Source organism: Leptopilina boulardi, unplaced genomic scaffold (genome assembly GCF_019393585.1).
Source record: "Leptopilina boulardi isolate dan_hultmark-lab unplaced genomic scaffold, ZJU_Lbou_2.1 LbouV2_59, whole genome shotgun sequence".
In the NCBI taxonomy this organism is placed as follows: domain Eukaryota; kingdom Metazoa; phylum Arthropoda; class Insecta; order Hymenoptera; family Figitidae; genus Leptopilina; species Leptopilina boulardi.
In genome coordinates, this window is record NW_026138004.1 from 920,034 (window position 1) to 941,701 (window position 21,668).

Consider the following 21,668-nt stretch of genomic DNA (forward strand, 5'->3'; position numbering starts at 1 on the left):
TTTTTTTTTTTTTTTTTTCTATTCATGCAGATGTTACTAGTTTTGAAGCCATATTCAAGATCAAAAAGTTTAGTATAATATATGAGGTGAGGCAAAAGTTAATATTAGAGCACACAGTAACGTCAATCGAGTACTATATAATCATCAAGCTTCGTTGAATACAAGTCTTTCACTATGGTCTAGTAAACCGCGACAGAATGAATACTCAACCCCCATGGGTTTAACGAGTAATTTTCGAGGCGTTTTCATCACGCTTGACAAAATTTGTTCTGATTCTTTACTCATGTGTATAGTGAAACACATAGTATATATATATGTATATAATATTTAAGTGTATGTACATACGGCCCATAGGTACTTTTTGAATCACTATATATTTTGTGCACACAAAATTTTGTATACATCCTATTATTTTTTCTCTTTCTCTCTCTCTCTCTTTTTATTTTTTTTATTTTTCTCCAATAGACTGTAAAATTTAACTTCGACATCTGGTCAACCTTAAGGCGATGTGAAAGATTGGAATATTTCCTACACTGTGAATTTATTTTCCCTGATGTCGAAATTAATAAGCTCAAAATTTCTATGTTATTGAATTTTATAAAGTATGGAATTTATATTGAATTGAATTTTCATATTGAAAAATTTTTATTTAACTAAATTTCTAAATTAACCATTAACTGGCACCATGGGTCCAGTAGACCCAAGCATTTTTTTCGAGCTCAAATTAATTGAATGTATATAGCTTTTGAATATTTTTTATAATTTAATATATTAGTTTGACATATTCTTAAGTAATTTTCTAAGTTTTCTGATACAACTAATTTCGATGCAAAAGAATAAATTAGCTTCAAACATTAATAATTATAATTTTTTTAATTTTAACCTAAAAATTCACATTTTATTCTGCAAAATAAATACCCTTTCTTTTGACAAGTTATATATTAAAAATATATATTAAAATTTAAATAACTCATGAATTTTTAAAGAAAAAACACGCAATTTTTCGTTTTTATTTTTCATAATTGTTTTTAACTAACTTAAAATAAATTAATCCTTGTAAAACTAATGAAATTGTAAAAAAACGCATTATAAGCTACCTCAGATTAAATTTTAGTACAAAAATATTAAATATCGACTGTACAATACACGTTTGAATACGTCGGGTCCAGCAGACCCGTTGTGCTATTTACGTTCGAATTGTGCCAGTTAAGGGTTAAATGAATTTTTATTTAGTCGAACTTTTCTAAAACGCAAATTTTCTAATTGATCGAATTTTCATTTAAATGTAATTTCTATTTAACAGAATTTATATTTTGCAAAATTTCCATAATACAGGTATTTTAATTATAACATTATTATTCTTTAATTTAATTTTCATTTAGCAGAATACTCGATTGACAGAATTTTGATTTTTTATTTAGTCAAATTTATATGTGAGAACATTTTTATTTAGCCGAGTTTTAATTTAGCCAAACTTACATCGAATAAAATTTTTATTTTGCCAGAATTTTATTAAGCAGACTTCTACTTTAGCTAAAATATTTGAAACCTATAACAGTAGAATTACCTGAAAATATTTCAAATTTTCAGAAATTTTACTTATTTAATTTTTTATTCAGCAGAATTTCTATTTAGCCGAATTTCCAGAAAATAACATTTTTATTCTACTGAAATTTTATTAAGCGGAATTCTAATTTAGCCAACTTTACATGTATATAACAGAATTGCCAGAAAAATTTTGAAAAAATTGTTACAATTACTATTTGCTTGATTTTGATTCAGCTGAATTTTTATTTAGCTAAATAAAAATTTATTAAAAATTTTATTTTACCGGAATTTTATCAAGCAGAATTTATACATATAAGTTTGGCTAAATTAGAATTATGCTTAATAAAATTCCGGTAAAATAAATTTTTTTAATTTAACTAAATGGCAATTCAACTATATAAAAATCAAGTAATATAGAAATTGTAAAAATTCTGAATATTTTTGCAGGTAATTTGGCTAAATTAGAATTCCGCTTGATAAAATTTCAGTAGAATAAAAATGTTATTTTCTGGAAATTCGGCTAAATAGAAATTCTACTGAATAAAAAATCAAATAAGTAAAAATTCTGAAAATTTAAAATATTTTCAGGTAATTCTACTGTTATAGGTTTCAAATATTTTAGCTAAAGTAGAATTCTGCTTAATAAAATTCTGGCAAAATAAAAATTTTATTCGATGTAAGTTTGGCTAAATTAAACTCGGGTAAATAAAAATTTTCTCAGATAACTAAATAAAAATTTCTTTAATTATGAATTCAGTTAAATAAAAATTCGTGATAATTTAATTCAATATAAATTCTATATTTTTTCGAAATTCGGTAACATAAAAATTAAGAATTTTTAATTTCGAAACCATATAGAAATTTCAAAAAAAAAAAAAAAAAATTCAGTGTGTGGTTAATATTTATACGTGTTTCGAAAGATTTTATCGATTTTAAACAACAAGAAAGTGAGAAAAGGTTGAAGGGAGGTGATGGGGCGGAGATGGGGCGGGGGTTGTGAAACAGATCATCGTCAATATCTCGATCTTGGCGTGCGACGCCTTCGTGAAAATAAATCCCCTGGACGATGAAATTTCATCGTTTCAGGAAGGAAGCCCGAAGGTGCTCTTCTCTTTTGCCATCGAGGTGATTTATTGTCCAACACTTGGCAACTGCTTCGCTTCGTCTTTCCGTCTTCTCTTTAGAAAAAAAGCAAAAAAAAAAAAAAAATTACGTCTTTTTCCGTCCCGAGCAATATTTACACGATGGATAATATATATATATATATATATACATTTCATTCAGGGAATTTCTTCTATTCAAGGTTTAACCGCAATAAAAATACAATTTTACTATTGGTTGAACACCAATTTTTTTTTTAATAAATCTGCGAGAATAAGAAAATTTGAATTTTGTGTTTGACAAAATTTATAAATGTCAAATGTTTATTTTACCAAGAATATTGTTAAACGTAGAATTTTTATTTAACCGAATGTAACAAATTTTTCATTAAGCCTGAATTTTTATTCTACTAAAATTTCATTAAGCAGTATTTTTTATTTTGCCAAATTTATATGTGTTAAAAATATTTAGTAGAATTTTAATTTATGCCAAATTTATTACATTAAATTTAACAGAATTTCTATTTGGCCAAATTTTATTTTGCAGAATTGTCATTTAACATTAAATTTCCCTTTAGCTGAATCCAAATAAAGAGAAAATTAAATGTGATTTATTAAATGCTTATTTATTATATTAAAAAAAATTCATTGAACGGAATAATTTATCGAAATATAGGTATATGAATGCACATGTTGCTTTATATATATACATATATATATGTATACAGAAGCTATTGTGTGCTTTGCAATAACGAATTGGACAGATTACAATGAAGGGTGAGGGGTTCACGGCTATTTATCTCCCCTTTTGTGACTCCCTTAGTCCTAACATCAAATGTTACGACTTCAATTGACAGCTTATCGAATCACGTAAATGCCGGATTAGCGGTATCATCGAATTATTGGAATCCCCTTTTGCTGCACTCATCCTTGCGTTTATATATACTCGCTCGTCTTTTTATATTCGACGAGGTCCAAGATTAATGGCCAATTACATTAACGTTTATTGAATCTAACAGAAATTTTTCTTTTCGGATTATATATATATGTATTATGACATTTTCAAAATAAACTGCAAATAAAGAAAGATTTTACTGAAATTATATCTCTATTGCTCTCTATTTTGCTAGACGAATATTAGGCAAAATGGAAATTCTGTTAAATACAAATTTTGTTAGATATAAATTTGGCTAAATAAGAGTTCTGTTTAATGAAACTCTGCTGAATAAAAATTTTGTTAGGATTAAATTAGGCTAAATAAAAATTCTGTTTAATAAAATTCTGCTGAATAAAAATTTTGTTAGGTTTAAATTAGGCTAAATAAAAATTCTGTTTAATAAAATTCTGCTGAATAAAAATTTTGTTAGGTATAAATTTGGTTAAATAAGAGTAAATTATTTAAAAATTTTGTTTCTCAGCTAACTTTATAAATTTCGACAAATTGAAAATTGAAACTGAAATAAAATATATATATTTTTTAGAAAAAAAAGAAAATTAAAAATCAAACATTATTCTCGTTTATACATCTAAAACTGTCACATTGAAAATTATAACAAAAGATGAAATTTTTTTTTTTTTTTTTTGCCATGAAAATGACAATATTCAAAGTCGAAGATTGAAATAAAGAGCTCATAAAAGGCGAAGAAAGCCTGAAAGTCTGTTCCAAGATGGTTTCTCGAGAGTAGGTTCTCTCTCTCTCTTTTTTTTTTTTTTTTTTTATTTCTTTGTTTAATGGTTTGAGGGAGGTAATGTTCCTTCAAGACGGTCGGATTTTCGCCCTTTGAGAACAGTCAGAACCATTTGCCAACCCCTCAGCGATATATTCCCACTTTTGTTGTAGTGGTAGTAGTAGTAGAAGTACATCGTCGCACACGTAATATATGCATATTGTCCGGGAATTTATAGCGCTTCCCGAAATTCGTAGGGTGCAAAGTCACGTATTTTAGGATTTCAATCTCAACCCCCCACGCACACAATGTGGCTCCCTTTTTTTTTTTTTCTTTTTCTAATACCTTTGCCTGATTTTCATTTCCTCAAAGCTGACAATCAATGTCAAATATTCTTTAGTGAGAAATTATTTTGACAATTTTTTCTTTCCCCTTCACATTTTTTTTCGAAAAGCATAATAAAGTTCTAAAAATCTATTAAAATTTTCATTTAATATAATTTCGTTAGATATGAATTGTCATTGAGTCGAATTTTTGGTTCTTTGAATTATTATTTTGCTAGAATTTTTATTGAACCGATTTTTTAGTAGAATTTTTATTGTAATCGAAAATTCACAGCATAGATTACATTACAGTGAAAAAATACAAATTTTGGAAAAAAAACTGTATAATTATTATGGAATGACCCCAAAAAAATTCAAAAAACTGTTATAACTTTTAGAGAAATTAACGGATTCTTATGAAACTTGGTAATTATGTTCTTTGCAATAAATGACATCTTATTATTGCAAATTCATACAAATTTAGAAAAAAAACTGTATAATTATTATGGAATGACCCCCAAAAAAAATCAAAAAAAAAAAAATTCCAAACAAATTACCGGATCATCTTGAAACTTTGTAATTATATGTTCTTTACAATGAATGACATTCTTTAAGAACGAAAAAAATACAAATTTAGGAAAAAAAAGATACGATTATTATGGAATGACACCAAAAAAAATTCAAAAAAATGGTTAGAACTTCTAAAGAAATTAACGGATTCTTACAAAACTTGGTAATTATATTCTTAGCGATAAATGACATTCTTCTATTGCAAATTCATACAAATTTAGAAAAAATAACGTATCATTGATATGGAATGACCCCAAAAAAAATCAAAAAAATAGTTATAACTTCCAAAGAAATAAACGGATCCTTATGAAACTTTATAATTATGTTCTTTGCAATGAATTATATCCTTTAAAGACAAAAAAATACAAATTTAAAAAAAGCGCATAATTGGTATGGAATGACCCCCAAAAAAAATCCAAAAAACATTTATAACTTCCAAAAAAATTACTGGATCGTCATCAAAATTTTTAATTATGTTCTTGCGACGATCCATTTATTTCTATAGAAGTTATAACCGTTTTTTTGGATTTTTTTCGGTTATTTCGTAATAATTATGCACTTTTTTTCTAAATTTGTATTTTTTCGCTCTTAAAGGATATAATTCATTGCAAAGAACATAATGACCAAGATTCACGACGATCCAGTGAGTTGTGTGGAAGTTATAACTATTTTTTGGATTTTTTTGGGGCCATTCCATGATAATTTTGAGCTTTTTTTTAAATTTGTATTTTTTTCGTCTTTAAAGGATGTAATTCATTGCAAAGAGCATAATTATAAAGTTTCATAAGAATCCGTTCATTTCTTTGGAAGTTATAACTATTTTTTGGATTTTTTTTGGGGTCATTCCATACCAATGATACTTTTTTTTCCTAAATTCGTATTTTTTCGCCTTTAAAGTATGTCATTCATTGCAAAGAACATAATTATCAAGTTTCATAAGAATACGTTACTTTCTTTAGAAGTTATAATTGTTTTTTTGAATTTTTTTGGGTAATTCCATAATAATTATACAGTTTTTTTTCTAAATTTGTATGAATTTGCAATAATAGGATGTCATTTATCGCAAAGAACATAATTACCAAGTTTCATAAGGATCCGTTAATTTCTCTAAAAGTTATAACTGTTTTTTGAATTTTTTTTGGGGTCATTCCATATCAATGATACGTTTTTTTTCCAAAATTTGTATTTTTTCGCCTTTAAAGTATGTCATTCATTGCAAAGAACATAATTACAAAGTTTCAAGACGATCCGGTATGTAATTTTTTTGGCAATTTTTTTTGGGTAATTCCATAATAATGATACAGGTTTTTTTTTCTAAATTTGTATGAATTTGCAATAATAGGATGTCATTTATCGCAAAGAACATAATTACCAAGTTTCATAAGAATCCGTTAATTTCTCTAAAAGTTATAACTGTTTTTTGAATTTTTTTGGGGTCATTCCATAATAATTTTACGTTTTTTTTCCAAAATTTGTATTTTTTCGCCTTTAAGGAATGTTATTCACTGTAATGTAATCTATGCTGTGAATTTTTGGTTAAATTAAAAATTTTTTAACATAGAAAATCGGTTTAATGAAAATTGTGCAAAATAATAAATCGTACAATTAAAATTCAGCTCAATGAAAATTATTATATCTAAAATAAAATTCTACCAAATGATTTTTAGAATTTATTGCTGCGTCCCTTTTTTTTCGTGTAATTATTGTTCGTTCTTTCTTCTTTTATTTAGTTATATGAACAGAAGGGAAAAAGGGAAATTAACTCAGTCATATTTTCTACTTGGAAAATGTAATTTGATTTCTTGTTATCGCATACATATTTTGTCAATTTAACCAAATTGTGTTTATTCAGTGACAGAATTTTTAAATATGAAACTTGTAGAAAAAACTTTTTAAAAATTCTATTACAGCGAATGGCATTTTTTTTGCTTGATGTAAATTTTTGCCCATTTTTATCCTCTCTCGTTGAAAATAAATATTTATATTTTTTAAACTTCCTCTTGTGGAGAAGAATTTCATTTTTTTTTTAAATTAAAGACAATTTTCCCTCACATTATTCGTTTAATTGAAAACAATTTTTTTTTAACAAATCACAAAAAAATAGAGTTTTAATTTAATTTTTTTTTTTATTTTGTTGGGAAAAAACTTTTTTTTCCATGAGAAAGAAAAATGTGGTTATTTAACTTAATGCTAAATAAGAGCAATTTTTTCCCCCTTCACAAAAGTCATAATAATATATAAAAATGTAAAGGAAAAAAAATGAAAATAATTTGTTTTTTTTTCCTCGTAATAATTTGAGCTTTATAGCTAAAGTTGTTTCTCCTCGTTTCATATAAATCAGATTAGGTGGCACACGAGACGCCTATCGCAATCGATTTCTATTTGAAGTTCATAACAAAGTTTCAATATTGAACCTATATAAGGTCTCGTGTGTTGGCAAAATTGTGGTCTTTCAGAAAACACAATGAGTTAACATGTGTATATATATGAGAAGTTCATGTGTATATTATATATACTTTTATTTGGAAAAATCGTTGAGCCAAGAATATTCCTTGGAGAGTTGCTTTATACATATATATATATATACCAACGATCAAAACTCCGAAAAGGCAATGGCATATTGAACTGCCAACCCCAATATCTCTTTTTCTCAATTCCTTATATATATATATATATATATATATTGTATATTCGTTTTTATTTTGCCTCTTTTCTCTCTCTATATGATGTCGTGTTTTCTTTTTTTCATTCTTTCTTTATTTTTCTTTTTCGTCGTTTTCTTTTTTTTTTTCTCCTATATAAAGCTTGTTCGTTTCCTTTCTTTTGCTCGCATCTAAATCTAGGTAAACAATTCCATCCGCACACAACAATTTCATCCTCTTTTCCCCAGGAAAACGATGCCAAGGAAAAAGAAACATATTTTTCAAGGTGTTTGTGTCACTCAGAAAATATAAGACATTCAATAAATTCCACGAAAATATAAAGAAATTTGAAATTTGTTTTTTTCTTAAAATATATATATAAAATGTATATTTTTTTTACGTGTATCAAGAATAAAATTTCTTTTTTTTTTTCTCAAAGAAAAAAAAATAGGATAACTGCACCAATTACGGCGCGTTCATAAAAAATAACTATTATTATACTATATTATATTTAATATAATTGTTGCAAAATGATTAAAAAGAATTATTTAAATCTTTTTTTTTTGATACAATTACTAATAAGGATGCATATTTAAATAATTATTAATTTAATTATTTGAAATCAAATTTTTTCCCTCACCGTAATTGAAATATTTTTAAGATTTTCATTGGCTTCAATTACGGTGGGCAAAGTATCTTCAAAATACACGTAATTTTGTTCACCGTAATTGATACACCGAAACTGATACAAACTCGCCATAATAAAAAATTACGGTATTAGTTTTAATTTCTTTTATTTTTTTTTTAAATAATCGATTTTTATAGTTAATTTTTTTTTAAATATCTAAATAACATTAGTTTTTACTTTAATAAATCTTAAATTGACTTTCTGCAATATAGAAATGTCGAATTTTCTATTTCAAAGATATTTTGACTCTAATCGCGCCGTAATTAGTGCATTTACCCTAATAAAAAAATTTTTTGCAAAAATAATTAAAAATTGTTCTTTAAAGTATTAATTTTAAAACTGACATTAGGAATTCCACAAAAAAAAATTGTTTAGCAAAAGTTTTTATTTAAACAAAATAGTGCTTAATTCAATTAATACTTGAACATATTTTCATTTAGCATGGAATAACGATTTAACCAAATTGGTGTTTTAACCGAAATTTTATTCAACCGAAATACAACTGAAATTCAACTGAATTTTTATTTATTCGAATTTTTCATTCAACCAAAATTTTATTTCATCGAAATAACATTTAACCGAATTTGGTGTTAAATCAAATTTTAATTTCTCCAAATTTTTTTTTTTTCACCAAAATTTCATTTTTACTAAAATAACATAATTTTAAACGAATTATCGTTTTGTCAAATTTTCATTAAACGAACATTTTTTAAAGAAATAGCGTTTTTAAAAAAAAGACTTCAATCGAAATTCCATTTAACCGAATTTTTATTTAACTTACATTTAACCGACATTTTTGATCAAAATCACATTTAATCAAAATTTTTAATTAATCAAATTTCCGTTTGATCGAATTTTCATTAAACCGAAATTTTAACATTTTTTCATTGCAGTTAATTTGGAATTTTTTTAAATTAAGCTAAATTCAATTTTGAATGAAATAAAGAATTTTTTTTATTTGAAAATTTGGCTAAATAAGAATCAGGCGAAATAACAAAAATTTAATTAAATGAAAATTCGGTTAAATAAAAATCAAAACAAATGAAAAATTGGCTTAAATTAAAATCAGGCCAAATGAAAAAATGTCTTAAATGAAAATTCGATTAAATAAAAATTAAACCAAATGAAAAAATGGCTTAAATGAAAATTCGGTTAAATAAAAATTAGGCCGAATAAAAAAATTAGCTTAAATGACAATTCAGTTAAATAAATATGGCTTAAATAAAAATTTGGTTAAATAAAAATTAGGCCGAATAAAAAAATTAGCTTAAATGACAATTCAGTTAAATAAATATGGCTTAAATAAAAATTTGGTTAAATAAAAATTAGGCCGAATAAAAAAATTAGCTTAAATGACAATTCAGTTAAATAAATATGGCTTAAATAAAAATTCGGTTAAATAAAAATTAGGCCGAATAAAAAAATTAGCTTAAATGACAATTCAGTTAAATAAATATGGCTTAAATAAAAATTCGGTTAAATAAAAATTAGGCCGAATAAAAAAATTAGCTTAAATGACAATTCAGTTAAATAAATATCATGTCAAATAAAAAATTTGATTTAATAGAAATTTGATTAATAAAAAATTCCGCAAAATGTCATTAAACAAAAAAAAGTTTTTTAAATACATTTCACAGCAATTAGGAACAATATTTAATCGTAAGTCTTTTTTCTTGTTGAAGAAAAAAATTAATTAGCTTTATTTCGTTGTTGTAATTATGAAGTGTATAACAAGACTGATTACAAGTTTGAGTCTGTGAGCATTTTACTATATCGGTGTTTTTTGATCTTTTTAAAGTCGGCTTGTTCGTTGACTTGAATCGAGGCCAATGACGTGCACGTAAGTGCACTTTATGTTGCCAGAAACGTCACTCAAGTTGTCGCTCTTATCGTGAAAGTGATGTGATATGCCGCATGGTCGCGATTTCAATCCCAACATGCGCCATGTATATACATATATAATAAAATTCAGCAATAAATACGAATCCAAATAATTACTTCATTTCACTCTCAATTTTCTTTTTTTTTTTTTTATAAATTCCTACACTATTGAAATATTTGGTTTTTTTTAAGTTTGATGTCAATTGATAATAATTTATTTGAATTTTACAAATTTATTTTTAAAAAATATTGCAATTTAAAATTTTAATTTTCATAAAAATTTGAAAAAATAACTGAAATGTCAATTAACAAAAATTTTCATTTAACCGAATTTTTATTATGCCAGATTTTCATTAAGATAAATCATCATTAAACATTACTGCTATTAAGCTAAATAAATTATTTGGCAGAATTGCCATTTCAAAAAAAAAATTATTTAGCTCTAAATTTTAAGTTTATAGAATTTCTATTTAGCTAAATTTTCATTGGACAGAATTTCTATTTAGCTGAATTTTTATTTAACTGAAGATTCATTTCGCAGAATTTCTATTTAGCTGAATTTTTATTTTATTTGAATTTATATTTAGCTGGATGTTCATTTTGCAGAATTTCTATTTAGCTGATTTTTATTGTTAAAAATTTTTAGTTTTTAGACGATTTTTTATTATACACAATTTCTATTAAGCGTAATTTTCATTTTACAGAATTTTTATTTAGCTAAAGGTTTATTTTATTGAATTTTAATTTAGCTAAAAGTTCATTTTCAAATTTCTATTTAACTGAAGGTTCATTTTACAGAATTTTTATTTATCTAAAGATTCATTTTGCAGAATTTCTATTTAGCTGAATTTTTATTTTATGTCAATTTATATTTAGCTGAAGGTTTATTTTATAGAATATCTATTTAGCTGAATTTTTATTTAGCTGAAGGTTCATTTTACAGAATTTTTGATTTCACACAATTTTTATACATATCCAAATTTAAAAAATTGAATTTTTCTACATCGAATCTAATTTTAATTTACAGAAATATTATTATTATTATTATTATTTGCAGAATTTCTATTTAGCTTAATTTTGATTTTACAGTATTTCTATTTAGCTCAATTTTTATGTGAAAGAATTTCTGTTTTAATGAATTTTTATTTTACGAAATTTCTATTTAACTTCATTTTCATTTACCTAAAAGTTAATTTTACAGAATTTCTATATTTTGCTGAATTCTGTTTTTTATACATGATGGAAAAAAAAATTTTATATTTTACAAAATTTTGCTAAATAAAAATTTAGTAAAATAAAAAATTTTAATAAATATCAATTTTTTCAAATAAATAAAATACTTTTTCCATAATTCCAAAACATTTCACGATAGGAATTTTAATAAATTTAATTCTTTTCTAAAAAAAAAAATAAACTTTCTAAACTGTTTAAAGTAATTTCTAAAAATATAAAATAATTTTAGATCCTATATAAATATAATATTAAAAGGGGTGAAAAAAATTTGTCGCTCAACAAAAATGTAAATTTCAAATGAATTAAAATTTTACTTTTTTCATCATCCCTTAAATTCTATTAAATGGATATTTTTTTACATATAAATAATTAGCAGACTTGATTTTATTTTCTGTGTATTCCAAAATACCGCGCACATCTAATCAAGAACCAGTACAATCCTTTTTTTTCTCTCTTCTATTACCCCTTCCCTCCCCCAAAAAAAAAAACAAATGTCCCCGAATGGCTTATTTTCTAGCTCTCCTCGAATCTCGAATTAGCGAAAAATAAAGGCAGTAAAAACAAAAGCGTGAAAATGGGTTAAATTCATTATTTCGAATGCAAAAGCACTTTGATGTAAAAACAGAGTTAGTGGCGTAATCCCAATGGCCTATCCTCTATCCTATATCCTACCTTGCAAACGAGAGAGAGTTTGGTGTCACCGATAGTGGCTGGGATATATATATATAAAGGGGAGGATGGGTTTTGAAGAAGGGAAGAGGTTTTGTGTGAAGGGTTTTGGTGTCGGGAGGAGGAAGGAAGGAAGGAATGGGGGGGGGGGTGGAGAGGGTCACAGGAACTCTATTCAGGGGGATTCGTCTCTTCGTGTCTTAGTGGTATGGTGTTACCATGGTAACAGACTGTAAGCCGCTTAACACCACCCTCGAATCACCACCACCGCCAAACCTCTCCTCTACACCCCCTCCCCCCTCTTCGTATTCCACCCCTTTTGCACGACAGAGAGTCAACTCCCGCTGAAATCCGCTTCTTTGCGTAACCGTTCCCGCGTTGAAAATCTACTCTAGTCTGGTCGAGTTTTTTTTTCTTTTTCTTTTTTTTTTTTTAATATTCGTTTACGTATTTTCCAATAAAATCCACGCCACTTAATGTTCTCTCTTTCGAAAACTGGTATTCATGAATTTTCCTTGAAAAGGTTTATTCCTTTCAAGAAATAAGAAAAAAGAAGAGAGAGAGAGAGAGAAAGTTTGATGTAAATAACATTTTTTTTTCCTTTTAGTTTAACCCTTTTGAGGTATACATTTTATAAACAGAAAATATTTTTTTTTACTATTACAGAATATTTTAATTAGAGGCGGCAAAAAGTTTTAATAAAAATTTAATTTTTTTTACTTTTAACACTGTTTTCTTTATTAAAGAAAAAGTAGAAACTTGTTTTTTTTAATAGTTTGGTATTGGAAAATTCGTAATCATCGATCTCGAAAACTCCCGGAGTAACGATTTTGAAACAAATGTGGCGAATTTAAAAAAAAGTCCGCCATTTTGAATTTTAAAATCCAATGCCGGATTTGTAATCAGCGACCTCGAAAACCCCCGAGTAGCAAGTTCCATGCGAATTGGATCAATTTTTAAATTTTTTGGTCCGCCATTTTAGAGCCGCCATTTTGAATTTTTAAAATCCGATGCCAGATTCGTAATCAGCGACCTCAAAAACTTCTGAGGAAATATTTTAAAACAAATCGGACGAATCTCTAAAAAATAGTCCGCCATATTGGATCCGACATTTTGAATTTTTAAAATCCGATGCCGGTTTCGTAATCAGCGACCTCAAAAACTTCTGAGTAGCAAGTTCCATGCGAATTGGATCAATTTTTAAATTTTTTGGTCCGCCATTTTGGAGCCGCTATTTTGAATTTTCAAAATCCGATGGAAAATTCGTAATCAGCGACCTCGAAAACCCCTGAGTAACGATTTTGAAAGATATGTGATGAATTTTTTTTTTAATCCGCCATATTGGATCCGACATTTTGAATTTTTAAAATCCGAAGCCAGATTCGTAATCAGCGACCTTGAAAACCCCCAAGTAACGATTTTGAAATAAATGTGGCGAATTAAAAAAAAAAAGTCCGCCATTTTTGAGCCGCCATTTTGAATTTTTAAAATCCGATGCCGGATTCGTAATCAGCGACCTCGACAACCCCTGAGTAACGATTTTGAAAGAAATATGATGATTTTTTTTTAATCCGCCATATTGGATCCGCCATTTTGAATTTTTAAAATCCGATGCCAGATTCGTAATCAGCAATCTCAAAAACCCCCGAGTAGCAAGTTTCAAGCGAATTCGGTCAATTTTTAATTTTTTTGTCCGCTATTTTGGAGCCGCCATTTTGAATTTTCTAAATCCGATGGCAAATTCGTAATCAGCGACCTCGAAAACTCCTGAGTAAAAATTTCAAAACAAATCGGACGAATCTCTAAAAAATAGTCCGCCATATTGGATCCGACATTTTGAATTTTCAAGATCTAATCTCAAATTCGTAATCCACCATTTTGAATTTGGAAAATCTTACCTCAGATTCGTAATTAGCAATCGCAAAAATCCCCATAATTAACCAATTTCAGGCGAATTCGAACAAATTTAAAAAAATTATTCCGCCATTTTGAATTTTCAAAATTTGATATGAACGCATGATTATTCCATAAAAATCATTAGTTGAAATTTTGATTTTAAAAAATGTTATTAGAAATAATTATTTTTTTAGACGAATTTTTTATTTTTTGAATTTACACAATTGTCAGAATTTCTTTTTAAACAAATTTTTACTCAACAAAATTTTTATGTATCGAATTTTTAAAAGGTCGAATTTTTTATTATTTGTCCAAAATTTCAAATGGCCGAAAAAACAATCGACAAAAATTTCGACGCACGATGTTTAAAATTCACCAATCAAAAGAGTTGTCAAGAAAATTGTGATTGGTGGATTTTTTAAAAAATCGCGCCAAAATCTTTCTTTGTCGATTATTATTTGTTCGGCCATTTGCAATTTCGGACAAATAAAAATTCAGTGTCTAAAAATTCTGTTAATTAAAAATTCTTAATAAAAAGAAATTCTGACAATTATGTTAATTCGAAAAATGAAAATTCATCTAAAAAATAATTACATCTAATAAAATTGTTGAAAATCAATTTTTGTTTAAATTTGAGGTTATGTTACTGTCAAATAAAATTAGCTTAACGAAGTAATAAATTGGAATCATATTTATTTCGCTAAATAAAACAAAAAAAAACGGTAGCAGGTGTGTATAAATATAGGAAATTGTATTCAATAATAAAAATGAATTCTCAATAAAAAGAGAGAAAATAAAAATAAATGCTATAAATAATTCTTTCAGTGTATAACACACATCCTATTCCTATATATATATATATATATTAATACAATAATTGCCAAATGGAATTAATTTACTCACCGGACGTTGGAAGCGAGTCTCTGGCAACTCGAGCAAGCTGCTAATCGTCCAATTATCTCATCTGATATTTTCCTCATCGTGCCCAGTAGCCGGTGAAGCCCATCTGCGAATACCAATTAGCCCAGAGTCGATAATTAACTTCACTTTCAGCGTCAGATCTCCACTCCCCTTCATTGGTGGTCCTTTCTCTCAACAGTTTCTTTATATAATAATAATGTTCTTTAAGCCGAAACTTTATCTTTTTCTTTCAACCCTCATTTCTTTTTTTTTTATTTATTTTTTTCTTATTTCCCCGGACAATTGAGAAAAAGGAGAAGTTATTTAAGTTCTTTTTTTACTTTTTTTAAATTTCCCGCCAACGATGGCGCTGCTGTTGATGTATTAAAATTTGTCACGTGATTGGTTCTTCTGTTTCTGAAATTATTGAGGTTATGTTATTAATAAACAGGCTTAAATTAATAATAGTTTCTAGATAAAGAAAAAAACTAAGGTTGTCTAAATAATATTTTTTGCCTTGTATTATAACCTAACCTCAAAACTTTGGCTGTAAAACACTGTAAAAAATTGCAGAGGTGTTTTACAATTTCGGACAATGGCAAAAAATGACCATCCGTCCCACACATCGTAAAAAAAATTTTTAGAACGTTGTAAATTGACAAGCCGAAAAATCAGAAGGCAACATAACCTAAAAATAGTTTTTATTTTGTAAATTTTTCACTTATTATGTCTTTTTTAGGAAAATACATGTACTTTTTATGTAAAATACTATTTTATAATAATAAAATAGTATTTTACATAAAAAGTACACTTATTTTCCTAAAAAAGTATTTTAGGTTATGTTGCCTTCTGATTTTCCGGCTTGTCAATTTACAACGTTCTAAAATTTTTTTTTATGATGTGTGGAACGGGTGGTCACTTTTTTCCATTGACCGAAATTGTAAAACATCTCTGCAATTTTTTACAGTGTTTTACAGCCAAAGTTTTGAGGTTAGGTTATAATACAAGGCAAAAAATATTATTTAGACAACCTTAGTTTTTTTGTAGAACGATGTAGAACTGGTGGTAATTTTTTTCCAAAATCCAACATTGTAAAATACCTCTGGAAATTTTTTTATAGTGTATAACAGAACCGAATCAAACTATATCTAACCTAACCTTAAGGCCAGGTCCAAGTCGTGTCAGCTGTTCCATTGAAACTTCAAAGGAACTGCTGACTCGACTTGGACCTGGCCTTAAGCCTAGTCTAAATAGGAACCCCAGAAACTACAAAAACAGAAAAAAAATTTATTTTCAAAATAATTTTTGAAAGTACAGGTTAACTTCATGTTGAAATTGAGGTTAGGTTAGATTATGCCTAAGCAGAATGAAATATCTAATCGTAAATCTTAAGCTTTTACATGAGAGAGAAAAGGATAGAAATATCTTTTGTCCTTTTCTCTCTCATGTAGGTAAATAAATTTAAGGTTATTTAGCAGTTAAAAAATGAGGTTAGGTTAGACATAAATACGTCAAGATTAAAACATTTTAAATTAGATTTGAAAATTAAATTTAATATTATGCAGTAGTAATTTTACACTTGATATTATAATTTCCCTTTTGGAACTGAAAATGAAAAAAAGATTCTACTACTGAAAGTGGTTTTCTTATAAAGTAGACGGATTTTTTTTTTATTCTCAAATCAAGCTTGAATTTTTTTTCTCTCCTTTTTGTTGGATTGTCATATCTTTTTTTTTCCTGATTTCTGTCTTATTTTGTTCCGTCGACGACAATTGAAACGATGGTAAGGGTCGTTGCGCGGATACCGACCGAGGGTAAAAATACAAATGAAAAGAAATAGTATTCCGGTAGAGCACTTTAAGGGACACGGGATGAGCACCCCGTTAAATATAAGACAGTGTGAGAAAAAGAAAGAAAAAGAGAGAGAGAGAGAATCCTCCTCGAAGGTGTGCACTCTCCTGATGAGGAATTGAATGGAGGGTGCAAAACCACCCTCGGTATATAAGTGCTGGCATTTTTCCACCTTTTTTCTCTCTCTCTCTCTCTCTCTCTCTTTCTGTTTATTTTCTCGTTTCTCTACTCGTCGCGATATCTTCCGTGTAGGACCTCTTTGCCGTGGTACTAAAATTCTCTCTCTCTCACTCTCTTTTTTTTCCTCTTGTCTCCTTTGGCTATCTTATCTTCAGAGAGCACAGTACGGAGACAATAGAATCCCGGATACCGACAATTCTGTTTTTCTGTACAAGGAAAAAAAATGAAAGGAAAATCGGCCCGCATTTTCTCATTTTTTTTTCTTCATCTCTTTTCCGTTTCGCTTTTACTTAATACAAAGCAAAATTCACCGACAATTTTTATTCTTATCTCTATTTCTCTCTCTCTCTCTCTTCGAATATCGTTTTTTAGGTTATTTGAATACAAAGTATTTTCTAGGGCTAAATTTCTATTTGTCCGAATTCGGGCAGAATTCGGTATTTTGGAAAATTAACACTGATTAAAAATAAAAATGCAGTAAAAATCAAAGTATCTTTGTAACATTTAGTGAATTTTATTCTTGATGAATTTTTACTTAACCAAAGTATTCAAATTTTCCAAATTGCCGAATTTTGACCGAATTCGGACAAATAGTAATTTAGCACTAGAAAACTTTTTTGATTTCATCTTTAAATAAAAAATTGAGGAATAAATATTTCTAATAATTCAATACATATAGAGATAATTAAAAATAAAATTTTAATGTATTTTGTTAATTTTTGTTTTAGGTCTTCAACCTGCTAGCACCAAAGCTCAACCAGCCTCAATCGGAAAGTCTCACAGACCAAGTTCCGGTGTTTTACCTCAGGGTCATACTCCTGGACCGGGTCCAGGTGGTCAGCAAAATAGTCGAAGTTTTGCGGCTGCTTTGAGAAATTTGGCCAAACAAGCGGGTCCAGCACCACAAGAGGAGGAGCCGCGAGCTAGTCCTAAAAACCGAGCGCCTCCACCTCTTGTTCGAGGACCATCTCCCGCCAAGGTAATTAACATTAATTTACTTCTTTTATTTCTCTTATTTCTATCATTCTTATGTTTTTTTTTATTATTTTTTACGTTTATTTTACGTTAGTTATTGAGAAATAATTTAATAGGAGTTTTAGGTTATGTTTTTTTGGTAAATATCGTCGGTGACTAAGTAGAAAACTTAGTTACCGACAGTAGTAATGTAAAAGTGAAAAAAATCTACTATTCCACTTGTCGGTAATGTAGATATCTAACTAGATTTTTTTAAGTGAAATTGGAAAAAAAATACCCGAGGCATTTAGGTTAGACTGATAATAATAGAATTATACAAAAAAAAAATTTTTAAATCGGTTTTAATTTGCGAGATTTTTTGTGGAAACTGATTTTTCCAACATGATTCCTTTGGAGTTTGATTTTTCAAACAAAATTCCTTTGGAGTTTTGTTTGGAAATATTAAACTTATTAACTAAAAACTAAATTTTCCAAATAGAGAACTTACCGACATCAACACAGGCAACTTTTTCGTATGTCGATAATGCAGAAACCTAGCTAAAAATTTTCAAGTCAAATCCAAAATAAATACCTGTGGCAATTAGATTAGACCAAAATTAATAAAATTATATAAAAATCTTTTAGAAAATTAGAAATGGTTTGCGAAATTTTTAGTGGAAACTGATTTTTCAAACATAATTCGTTTGGTGTTTTGTTTCGAAATATCGGACTTATTAACTAAAAACTAAATTAACCAAATAGAGAACTTACCGACCACTACTAACAACTGTTTCTTGTGTCGGTAATGCAGAAACCTATCTAAAAAATTTTCAAGTCAAATCCAAAATAAATACCTGTGGCACTTAGATTAGACAAAAACTAACAATATTATATAAAAATCTTTTAGAATATTAAAAATGGTTTGCGAAATTTTTAGTGGAAACTAATTTTGATTCCTTTCGGCGGTTTTTTTAATTGGATTTTGTTTCAAAATATCGAACTTATTAACTAAAAACGAAATTAACTAAATAGAGAACTTACCGACCACTAATAGCAACTGTTTCGTGTGTCGGTAATGCAGAAACCTAGCTCAAAAATTTCAAGTCAAATCCAAAATAAATACCTGTGGCATTTAGATTAGACCAAAACTACCAAAATTATATAAAAATCTTTTAGAAAATTAGAAATGGTTTGCGAGATTTTTAGTGGAAACTAATTTTTCAAACATAAATTGAAAGCTATTGACATTTGTTTTAAAATTCATATCTTTATTTTTATCGCACTTGCATTTACTGACATCAAAGTTAAAATATATAATAATAAAATTCAAATAACGGATATATATTGAGAGAGAGAGAGAGAGAGAAAATAGGAGAAATTCAATAAAAAAAAGAAAGAAAGAAAGAAAAAAAAAAGTGAATCAGAAATCGTTGATACGAAAAAGGATGTTCGGATCCTCGCTCGCGACAGCTTGAATATTCTCAAAATGAAAAAGAAGTTTACTCAAGCGAATAGGAAAATAGCTTAGCTGCGATAATCGGAAGATCAAAGAGATCTCTAGGGACTCTCTTCTTATAGCTCTCTTTTCTCTCTGTGCGCTTGTAAAGTAGGTGATCCACCTTAATCCAACCGGAAGTACACGTCCGTCCTGACAATTTTCATGGAGAGAGCTTAACCGACCGGCACAATTACCGCAAGTTTACTCTCTTGTATATTTATATACATATAGATATGCTTCGTTATTTGAATCTTAAACTCTTCAACCACCACAAAAAAAAAAAAAAGAAAACAATATATTTATGACCCAAGTTCCACAGAAACAATTTGCCATGAAATTATCTTGGCACAAATACCTCATGTTCCAGATACTTAAATTTAAAATAAAAATAAATAAAATAATAAATTGCAAAATTTATAATTATAATAATATAGTAATATCAAATAAATAAATTCCATTATATCGAAAAATTTTTTACTTTAAAATGCAAAAAAAACAAATTTCATATTTGGTGTTATTATTTTATTATATAAACCTCATTATTCGCTTGAAATATTGACAAAATGAGTGTGTTCCGACTTTCTCTCGAAAAATTTACGATAAAGACCGTGGCAAAATTTTAACGAGTTAGTTTCGTGACTGAACATTAATTCGCGCGCGAATATATATATATATTTTTTTTTTTGTATATATGCCAGTGATTATTAAAAATAATTTATTAACTGTATGAAAAAATGATTAATCAATATTTTATATTTGTAAATGGAGAAGAAAGTTGAGATAAAATGTGTTTATTAAAATAACTGTTTTTTTAATTGTACTGTTATTTTTCCTGTAACAGTAAATATGTAATAATTTGTTTATAATAAAATTCACAAATTAAAATTTTCTAATTTGAAAATATTATTATATTTACTGATTATACATTAAAAATTATATAATAATAAAATGCTTGGTAAAATTTATTTTATCTGTCCTAACTTGAAGTTGGCCTTTTCTGATTTCATGTGTTTTTTTGAATAGTAATCTTATGACGTGTCAAATTTTGACAATTCTTTTTCTCATTTTTGACAAAGTTTTATAATTGTGTTTCCAAATTTCGGAATAAGTTTCTTTAAAATTCCAAATTCGAAAATTCAATTCACGAAGCTGAAGTACACAAAGTTTACCAACGAAAATTTTTTTAAAGTTGTATATTGATTCAAAAATTGTATACAAATACAAAAAATTTATGATGAGAAAAAAGATGCGCCAGGAAATTTCGTACAAGATAGTAAATTGAAAAAAATAAATTTTTAAGGTACCAGGGGCCAACGAATACCTATTAAATATTAATTATAAAAACACAGGCCTCGAAACAACTTAAAGACACAAAAAGTCGTTTTAGTCGATTTATATTCCAAAAAAAAGTGGATTTGTTTTTTATTTTAACAAAAATATTTTACAGATTTTTAAATAAAAAAATTTTTTTTTAATAATCCTTTTCGAAGGGTTAAAGTTGAAATTTTTAGAAATAATTAAATTTCAAAAGATATTGTTAATTTTCAAACAATTATTAAATTTTACAGAACTAAAAATAATTTATCAAACAATTTTTGGAAAACAATTTTTAAATTTAATTGAATTTTCAAAGATTTAAAATTGAGATTTTTGAAATTAATTGAAATTTTAAGTGTTTTGTAATTAAAATTTTAGATGATTTCACTAAAAATTTATTAGAAAATGCGGACAAAATACAATAATTTGAAAATCATATTTAATTGAAAAATGGTTTCAGATAGTTGAAATTTCAAAGAATATTATTAAAATAATTAAAAATAATTGAATTTCCTTAAAGTTATAATATTGAAATTATTAAATTTCAAGAAAAAAAAAATTTTCGATGGAAAATTTTAGAAATAATTAAATTTTAGATGCTTTTAAATTCAAATTATTGAAAATTCAATTAATTTTGAATTCAAATTTTTGAGAATAATGAAATTTTATTTGATTTTACATTTGGAAAATAATTGAATTTCAGTTCATTTTGAATTGAAAATTTTGGGAAATAATTGAATTTTAATTAAAA

The 21,668-nt window shown here is 26.9% G+C and overlaps 2 protein-coding genes across 4 annotated transcripts in view; both read left to right on the forward strand.

Annotated features, from left to right (window-relative positions):
* LOC127290329 (histone H2A-like) overlaps positions 1-21,668 on the forward strand; it is a 365,622-nt gene that overhangs the window by 317,577 nt on the left and 26,377 nt on the right. The gene's annotated exons all lie outside the window — the stretch shown is intronic.
* Positions 1-21,668, forward strand: part of LOC127290316 (uncharacterized) — a 192,838-nt gene that overhangs the window by 150,554 nt on the left and 20,616 nt on the right. For both annotated transcript variants that reach the window (XM_051318808.1, XM_051318809.1), the window contains exon 9: positions 17,877-18,127. In XM_051318808.1, coding sequence (XP_051174765.1) covers positions 17,877-18,127 — 251 coding nt within the window. The remainder of the gene's footprint in view (positions 1-17,876; positions 18,128-21,668) is intronic.